Here is a 9,836-nt window from a genome sequence, read left to right as displayed (position 1 = left end):
TTTTGCGTAAACGAACCTAAACATGCTTAGAAAAATTGACGACGCGTTAACGACATTCAGATTGATGAAGGCTTGAGACTTGGCTTGAGACGGTATATACTAATCTAATCTCACATTTCAAGAACACTTTGCTCAATATAACCTAACAATACTTACGTAATTGAAGCAACGAATTAAGGAGGTTAACATTGATGGAGGCCTGAGACCGGGCATTCTAATCTAACCTCACTTTTCACGCACACATTGCATAATATAACCTTACCATGATTAGGTAATCGGAAGAACGCGTTAAAGAGACTTGAGATGTGACCTACTAATCTAGCATCTCTTTTCACACATAGTTTGCGTAATATAATCTAATCATGCTTAAGTAATTGGCATGATGCATTAAGGAGGTTTAGATTGATGAAGGCATGACACCTGGTATTCTAATCTAGCCTCACTGTTCACGCACACTTTGCATAATATAACTTAACCATATTTACGTAATCAGAACGACGCGCTAAAGAGACTTGAGATGGGACAAACTAATATAGCCTCATTTTTCACTCACAGTTTGCGTAATATAACCTAACCATGCTTAGGTAGTCAATTTATAGCCTCACTTTTTACGAACACTATACGTAATATAAGGCTTAATACATAATTTGACCCCTGAACTTGTACCTTTTTACCCATCTAACCCCTAAATTTAACGTCTCACCTATTGAACCTCTGAAGTTGTTAAATAATCCGATTGAACCACTGAACTTGATAAATATGTAAGTATTGAACCCTTCGTGTCCACCTGTCACTTGAAACGTTCTAGAATAAATTGTGTACGGAGGGGTTAAATGTTTACGTATTTATCAAGTTCGGGGGTCAAATCGGGTTATTTAACAAGTTCAGGGGTTCGATAGGTGAGACGTTAAGTTTGGAGGTTAGATGGGTAAAACGGTACAAGTTCAGGGGTCAAACTATGTATTCAGCCCGTAATATAACCTAATAATTCTTAGGAAATCTGAGTGACTCGTTAAAGAGACTTGATAAGGGACATGCCAATCTAGCCTCACTATTCACGCATACTTTGCGTAATATAACCTAACCATGCTTAGGTAATTGGAGTGAGGGGTTCAGGAGATTCTGATTTATTAAGGTCTGATACCTAGTTTAGAAGGTATATACTAATATAACCTCACATTTCACGCACAATTTGCGTAATATAACCTAACCATACTTAGGTAATAGGAGGGGCACATTAAGGAGGTTCAGTTAGATGGAGGTCCGAGACCGGGATTTCTAATCTAGACTCACTGTTCGCGGACACATCGTGTAATATAACCTAACCATGACTGGGTAATCGGAATGACGCGTTAAAGTGACTTTAGATGTGACCTACTAATCTAGCCTCACTTTTCATGCATACTTTGCGTAATATAATCAAACCATGCTTAGGTATAATTGGCGCGATGCATTAATGAGGTTTAGATTGATACAGGCCTGAGACCGGGTATTGTAATCTAGCCTCAATGTTCACGCACATGTTGCATAATATAACCTAACCATATTTACATCATTGGAACGAGCGCTAAAGAAACTTGAGATGGGACCAACTAACCTAGCCTAACTTTTCATGCATACTTTGCCTAATATAACTTAACCAAGCTTATGTACTTAATCTATAGCCTCATTTTTCACACACATTATGCATAGTATAACCTAACCATGCTTAGGTAATCTGAGCGACGCGTTAAAGAGACTTGAGAAGGGACATGCAAATCTAGCCACACTTTTCACGCACACTTTGCGTATTATAACCTAACCATGCTTAGGTAATTGGAGTGATGCGTTAAGGAGATTCAGATTTATGAAGGCCTGAGACCTAGTTGATAAAGCATATGCTAATATAACCTCACATTTACAGACACTTTGCGTAATATAACCTTACCATACTTAGGTAATTGGAGCGATGCATTTAAAAGGTTCAGATTGATGAAGGCCTGAGACCAGGCATTCTAATCTAACCTCACTTTTCACGGACACATTGCGTAATATAACCTAACCAATAAAAGGTAATCGTAATGGCGCGTTAAAGAGACTTGAGATGTGACCTACTAATCTAGCCTCACTTTTCACTCACATTTTGCGTAATATAACCGAATCATGCCTAGGTAATCAACGAGACAAATTAAGGAGGTTTCAATTGATGAAGGCTTGAGACAAGGTATACTAATCTAGCCTCACTTGTCACGCACACTTTGCATAATATAACCTAAACATGCTTACGTAATCAAAACGACGCGCTAAAGTGACTTGAGATGGGACCTACTAATCTAGCCTCACGTTTCATGTATAGTTTGCGTAATATAACCTAGCCATGCTTAGGTACTCAATCTATTTCCTCACTTTTCACGCACATTGTGCGTATTGTATAACCTCACCATGCTTAGGTAATATGAGCGACGCGTTAAAGAGACTTGAAAAGGTACATGCAAATCTAGCCTCACTTTTCATGCAAACTTTGCGTAATATAACCTAACCATGCTTAGGTAATTGGAGTGATGCGTTTAGGCGATTCAGATTTATGAATACCTAAGACCTAGCTTGAGAAGGTATATACTAATCTAACCTTACATTTCACGCACACTTTGCTCAATATAACCTAACCATACTTAAGTAATTGGAGCGACGCATTAAGGAGGTTAAGATTGATGGAGGCCTGAGACAGTGCATTCTAATCTAGCCTCACTTTATACGCACACATTGCATAACATAACCAAACCATGATTAGGTAATAGGAATGACGCGTTAAAGAGACTTGAAAAGGTACATGCAAATCTAGCCTCACTTTTCACGCAAACTTTGCGTAATATAACCTAACCATGCTTAGGTAATTGGAGTGATGCGTTCAGGAGATTCAGATTTATGAAGACCTAAGACCTAGCTTGAGAAGGTATATACTAATCTAACCTTACATTTCACGCACACTTTGCTCAATATAAACTAACCATACTTAAATAATTGGAGCGACGCATTAAGGAGGTTAAGGTTGATGGAGGCCTGAGACCGTGCATTCTAATCTAGCCTCACTTTGTACGCACACATTGCATAACATAACCAAACCATGGTTAGGTAATCGAAATGACGCGTTAAAGAGACTTGAGATGTGACCTACTAATATAGCCTCTCTTTTCACGCACACTTTGCATAATATAATCAAACCATGCTTAGGTAATTGGCGCGACGCGTTAAGGAGGTTTAGATTGATGAAGGCCTGAGACTGGGTATATTAATCTTGCCTCATGTTCACGCACACTTTGCATAGTATAATCTTACCATGCTTACGTAATCAAAACGACGCGCTAAAGAGACTTGAGATGGGAATTACTAATATAGCCTCACTTTTTATGCACACTTCGTTACTTGGTTATGAAAATACCGACAATAGGAGGAACCATCAGCGTCGAAGTAGATCGAGAGGTTGCGTTAAGATGCTACATGAGCAGCTCCCAAAGGCCAAAGGGATAACAACAATAGCATTTATTTTTGTAACAAAATTCCATATCAATTTTAATATAATGAGAGTTTCCAAAAATAAAATCGATACACAAGCACAAAGAAAGATCAACAACAGACCAGTGCCAAGACCCTCAAACATATTTGGTATGGTCCCTTAACATCGCTAATAAGCAAAACAAAAGGCAACACACAAACAAAAGAGATATATATCCGTTCTCCTAGAAATAATACGGACTCGAATCTTTGAATTTATTATTGGGATCGGTTTGAGATTTGATACTTTAACGAACCTATATAGATATTCACAGGGCTTCTTTGGTTAAAAACACTTAACCACACGATCTAAGTAGTAATAATCTGGGAGTTATGAACTCAGGCGAGATTAATACTGAAAACTACTCCTAAATTAAAACAATCCGAGGATTGCGGGATAAAAAGCACTGGGCTTGGTTTTTGATTGATTGATTTGTTGATACAAAAATAATGAAGCTCTAAACTATTTATAGCTCTACAAAATCAAGATTCCTAATTTAACTAGAACTAGTATTCCTAAAGTGAAATACTCCTAATGAATTGCAAACTCCTAATAAAGCAAAACTAATCTAAAAAGGCTTTCTGTAGGGCCTCGTTCCCTTGGTAAGCCCATATGATGCTCTGACCCATAATGTTTTTGGGCCGGTGTAAACAATGCCCCCAACAAGCCTGAAATTTTAGTTTTGGGCTTGTTTCCTTCTTAGGCCCACATATGATAATTCTTGATCCACGTCTTCGCCCCAGATGCTATTGTAAAATCATTAAAGGGGTGCGCATCTATAAACCGTTTGATACCCCCTTAAATCCACGTCATCTCTAGCTGTTACCCACGATGACATGTAGCATTGACATGAACCCTTCGGATTCCATCCATTTTGTACTTTTAAGAAAAATACTCATTCACTTTCTCATTACCTACTCTTTCTGCAAAATTCAAGACTTTCTTTCTCCTCTCAGCAATCTCAAGCTTTCTGCAAATCAACTGGTAAGCACTCGCACTCACCTTTCTTGTTTCCAAATCGCCCTTTTAGATATCGCCTAAACAGGGTGTGCTATTGTTTGCAGTTATCATGGCTGCTTCTAATGATACCATCGCCATTCAAGTCACCGACAAGACCAACGAGATCCGTGCTGCTGCTCCAACCATAGACTTTCAGGTAATAGTCAAAACTAATGAGGATCAAGAGTGTGTTGGTCCAATCCTTGTTTCACCCAGACATCTGTGCGATATTGCTACTCTGTTTCATGAAGAAATCCCACCACGCTTTTCGCTCCCTCATCAATCCTCTATTTGGGTAAACACTATGTTTTGAAATTGGCCGACTGAACACAAAGGGTATCAAGACTGGGTGAATAGATTGAAGCCCCATTTTGGTCAACTGTGGAAGGACGTTGGTATATATGACATGATCGACCTCTGTAAGGCGAGTAGACCGATAGCGAAACATTACATCATGGGCGCCTCACTTTTTTGTCAACCGTCGTCAACTGTTTCTGTTTTAAGTTTGGTATGATGACCGTCACCCTTCTGGATATGGCGACTATCCTCAACATTCCAGTTATAGGCGAGCGTATTTCGCCCAATCTGGACGCTGACGTTCCAACATTCAAGTTGACAAAGGCTCAAAGAAGTTACGGTCCCTTCGTCAAGCTATTCATGGGCGAAGAACATTACCAAATCTGATGTTAGAAAACATACAGCCTTCCTCGCCTTCTTCGTGGCTAAGTTTGTCCTCTGTACATCTTCATTCAGAGTTACCACAGACTGCTTCACCCTCGCCGCTGCTCTCGCCGAAGGGCGAAAATGTAACCTTGGAGAATTCATGCTCGCTCACCTGTACGAGATCGCCCCTCATGATGATACCCGGGTTTTCCAGTGTCCAAGCGGCCCCCTATGGGTGTTGCAATTGTGGCTTGCCCTGTACTTCCCAGAGGTGTTTGAAATCGGCCCTCAGATCAAGGCCGAGTTATGCAGTTACCAATTGATCGCCGCTGGTACTCGCCTCCCCCATGTACTAGATGTGTTGGAGGTTTTCACCAACTCAATCAGAGCTTCGGAGCTATTCTGTCTGATCCTGTCCCTAAAATATCCTCCTCCTTGACTCTTCCTCGCCTGGGACAGTGAAGACACTGAAGAAGCAAGGGCCGATCCTCGGCTAAGACTTGGAGGTCAATATTGGGGCAGTTCTTTGAAGTCCTGCAATCTTATCGCCTGCGTGGAATATAAACGTAGCAGCATAGAGGCATACTGCACTAACTATGTCGCCCGTCAGTTTGGCTATAGTCAAGGAATTCCATGTCCTTTATTGACCTCTGTCAATAATCGCGAGAGCTACATGCCTTCATTAGAAAACTACCCTGACCTTCAGTTCATTATTCGCCTAAATAGGGCTTATCTCCCACCTATCTCTGAAATATCTCGCCCCTCTACATCTTCACACTGCACCCCTGAATACGAAAGCTGGTGGGCTTCAGTCATAGAGTCCTATTTTGACCTCTCGCCAAAAAAAATCCTCAGTCTTCATAATTTTTCATTACCTCCTTTATCACGAAACCCTACTCATGCCGATATGTTTCTTTTGCAGCACCAAAATGTTCCAAATTTGAAGGTAATCTCTTTCATCTTTTCGAAATAGCTAAGTTTGAGCGTTTTTATAAGTTTAAATCTGACTCGTAAGATCGCCCTAGCATGAACCTTAAAATGCAACGTCATAAGCGAATGACTAGGTTAAAATATGAAGAAAGTATGGAAAGAACATTATGAAAATAAATACCCTTATGAGTTTTATCTCGCCCATATTCGCCCTAAGTTTAAGTATAAAAGCCCACCAGTACCTAAAGTCAACATGTCTACCACCGACCCAATAAAACTCCCTAAGAAAAGAGTGAAACAACGAAAGCCCAAAATAACAAGTGAAGGCGTAACTTATACCGGCATCAGATGCCCTTCTGATGTCGAGGCGATAACCGAATTGGTCAAAATCGGCTATAATAGAATATCAGGCAAATGACTGCTCTTTCTTTTCTAAGATCCTGTAAGATCGTTGTTCTAATTCTGTTTCTTCTTTCTTAGATGGCGTCCCCAGATGGAATAAGGACGATATTTTTGACACCGATGGCGATTAGAAATCGGAGTCTAAGAGGGCGAAGACAAAGCGTCCTGCGAGCAAAACGTCTTCAAGGAAGGAACCCAAGGCCAAAAAGGCAAAGAAGGAATCTACCAGGTCCAGGATGTTCGACCCCACTCCTAACGAAGTCTCTTCTTCTCCGCCTTCAAAATCTCATTCATCTTCAAGAGGTGATACCGAAAAAGCCAATGATCAGACTGGCGATGAAGGTCGCTCGATTCCACAATCGTTCTCTTCTCAGAAGACCCCATCGGAGGTAACTCCTACTGTATCGCAGATGCTTACCTTCTCTCCACTGCCATCGTTGTTGTCTCCGCTGGGTTCAGACTTGGCCAATCTACCAGCCCGAATTGCTGCAGGGCCCAAAACTAAGGTATTTCACATTTGTTTTACATTGCCATAATAGTAGCCTAGCAGCTGATCTTTTACTGTGGCAAAACTTGGCAGATTCCTGATGACACTGCGGCAAATCATGATGATGTGGCGGATAAGGCAGCTGTTTTCTTAAATTCTGACAGCGAAGACAAAGATTCGCTTATTCCAGAAAGCGAGTTGATCGCGGAGGTGACCAGCGGCCCTTCTGAAAACTGGGGCGATCACTTGGACATTGTTTCTGAGATGAATTCCCAAGGCACTGCACTCTTTAAATCGCCCAAAGACTTTGAAAAACTGCACAAGTCTGTAATAGCCCTGGCCGATGCTCCTTCAGAAGTCCTTGGCGAAAAAGCTTGTAGCGCCATGGTTAAGTTGTCAGCATCGCTCCAAGCTTTCCAAAAAATTCATGATGAATCGATGGCGACCAGTCTGATCATGACAAGTTAATACTCCAGGAAGCCGAAGACAAAGAAAAACTGGAGGCGCTGAAGGTGACCGGGAAATCGTCCGTTTCAACCTTGATGACTCACCAAGATCACGCCAAAGAGCTTCAAGACAAAATCGCTGCAATGAAGCTGGAATTGGAAGCTGAAGAGAAAGACATCGGTGAGCTGGAGGTCTGCATGGATAAGAGTCTGCTTGAAGGTATCGACGTGAAGAAGAGCCGAAATACCCTGAAGCAGAACATTGCGAAGATGAAGCCGAAGGTCGAAGAAGCTCGTAAACAATTCAGCACCGTTCGCAACGAGATGGGCGATACTTTTAGCCATTTTTAGAATCTTGTAATAATTGTAAGTCCGGAACAATCCTTTGTTTGTTTAGGTTTGAATATTAATGTTGTTTGATCGGCCTGGCGGCCGTTTCTTTTAATGCCTTGTTAACATTTTAACGATCCCAATTTTTAATCGGCCAAGGGGCCGAATTTTGGTCATAATTTATTTTTTGTGCTTGCTTACTTTACCGCCGTCTTCATCGGTCTCAAACAGTCCGATATTATAAATTTAAGCTTTAACATTATGAATTATTTATTAATAAGTTGAGAAAAACGGAGGACCCGTTGAAAAAACTCAATTGTAACACTACATGGCCGAAGGTACAATGTAATTTCTGATATTACATATATCGGCCTTAATAGAATCGTCTATCGGCCTAAAACGTCCGATAAAAGTACAACCGTCGGTCAATATTCGCCCAACAACTAGGAATGTACTTCTTTAGGAACTGACTGTTAATCATCCTGTCATGCTCTTCCCCATCAATATTCGCCAGGACGTAAGCGCCGCATGTCAACTTGGTAGTTATGATGAAAGGGCCTTCCCAGTTTGGACTCCATTTACCGAATCGCCTATCTTTATGGCCAATAGGCAAGACTGCCTTCCATACCAGATCGCCTTCAGCAAATGATTTTGGCTTTACTCGCTTGTTGTATGCTCGTTCAACTCTTCTTTTCTGAGCTTCGAGGTAGTGTAATGCTACCAATCTTTCCTCGTCGAGATCCAAGGATTCTATCACCATTTTATCAAAGTAATCATCCTTGGATAATTTATTTTGATACAAACAGCGAGTAGACATTACAGTCAGCTCCATTGGCAACATAGCATCATGTCCATACACCATCCTGAAAGGTGAGGTCCCTGTGGCCGATTTTTGGCTGGTTCTATTCGGCCATACTGCTTCTGATAGGAAAACATGCCATTGTCTCGGATTTTCCATTTACCAAATCGCCTCATGTGAACATCGTCCCCTGATCAGTGGTTATTGATTCGGGCAAACCACGTCGATGAACGATATACTCCTTAAAGAACTTGATCACAGCTTCTTGCGTGGGCGATTTCAAAGGCTTTGCTTCGACCCATTTGGTAAAATAACATGTGGCGATTATAATAAATGTATGACCATCTGACGAACCGGGATATATTTTCCCTATGAGATTGACTGCCCATCCTCTAAACGGTCATGTCTTGATGATGGAATGAAGTTCTTCTGCGGGGATATGCTGTATCGGTCCACATTTCTGACAGGCTTCACATTCTTTCGCATATCTGATGCAATCTTGTTCCATTTTCGGCTAGTAGAAGCTGTATATATGGATCAACCATCTCATTCTCGGGCCCGCCTGGTGAGCGCCCGCTATCCCTTCACGTACCTCGGCCATTGCTAACATTGCTTCCTTTGGTCCGATCCACCCGAAAAGAAAACCTTCACAGCCCTTTTTGCATAGCTCGCCTGCCAAAACAACGTAATTTAGGGTCAGGGTCCTCAGCCTCCTATTCGCCTGATCTGGTTTTTCATACCATCCTAGAATTTCGGTCCTCCAATCTTGGGTGACATCCAATTGATATACTGAAAAAATCCATTCATCGATGGTAATGCCCCAAGTATGGAGATTCGGCGTTTCTCTTTCGATTGCGTCGAACTGAAGATTCACCTTATACCCACTGCCGTGTTAAGCCAAATCATTGGCGATACCATTGTCAGCCCTCTCGGTGTATTCTAACCTTGTATCCTGAAAGCCTCCAATCAGGTGCTTTGCCTTGTTGCAATACCTTACCAGGAGCTCAGATTCGCACTTGAATTCCCCAATCACTTGCTTGATGACCAACAAAGAATCACCTCTTACGTTGATCGCCTTTGCCCCCAGTTCGGCCAAAATCTCAAGGCCGAATATCAGGGCCTCGTGCTCTGCTTGGTTGTTGGTGAAGTCAAAGTGAAGTTTGAACAACAGCTGGCAAGATGCCCCCAAGGGCGAGACGATGTTTACTCCGACACCTGCCCCTTGGCCAGTCCTGGACCCATCGAACC

At 41.7% G+C, this 9,836-nt stretch overlaps 1 protein-coding gene across 1 annotated transcript; it reads right to left on the bottom strand.

Moving 5' to 3' along the window:
• Positions 1 to 8,183: 8,183 nt before the first annotated feature.
• Positions 8,184 to 8,747, bottom strand: LOC126668334 (uncharacterized). Its single transcript, XM_050361540.1, has one exon. The coding sequence runs from the start codon at positions 8,745 to 8,747 to the stop codon at positions 8,184 to 8,186; it is 564 nt and encodes a 187-aa protein (XP_050217497.1).
• Between the last annotated feature and the right edge of the window lie 1,089 nt (positions 8,748 to 9,836).

The sequence above is a fragment of the Mercurialis annua genome, linkage group LG2, assembly GCF_937616625.2.
Source record: "Mercurialis annua linkage group LG2, ddMerAnnu1.2, whole genome shotgun sequence".
Classification (NCBI taxonomy): Eukaryota; Viridiplantae; Streptophyta; class Magnoliopsida; order Malpighiales; family Euphorbiaceae; genus Mercurialis; species Mercurialis annua.
This window is presented reverse-complemented; position numbering and strand designations above follow the sequence as displayed.

Excerpts from the sequence above, each read along its gene's own strand:
- LOC126668334 (XM_050361540.1), bottom strand. The coding sequence starts at position 8,747 with ATGGAAAATCCGAGACAATGGCATGTTTTCCTATCAGAAGCAGTATGG.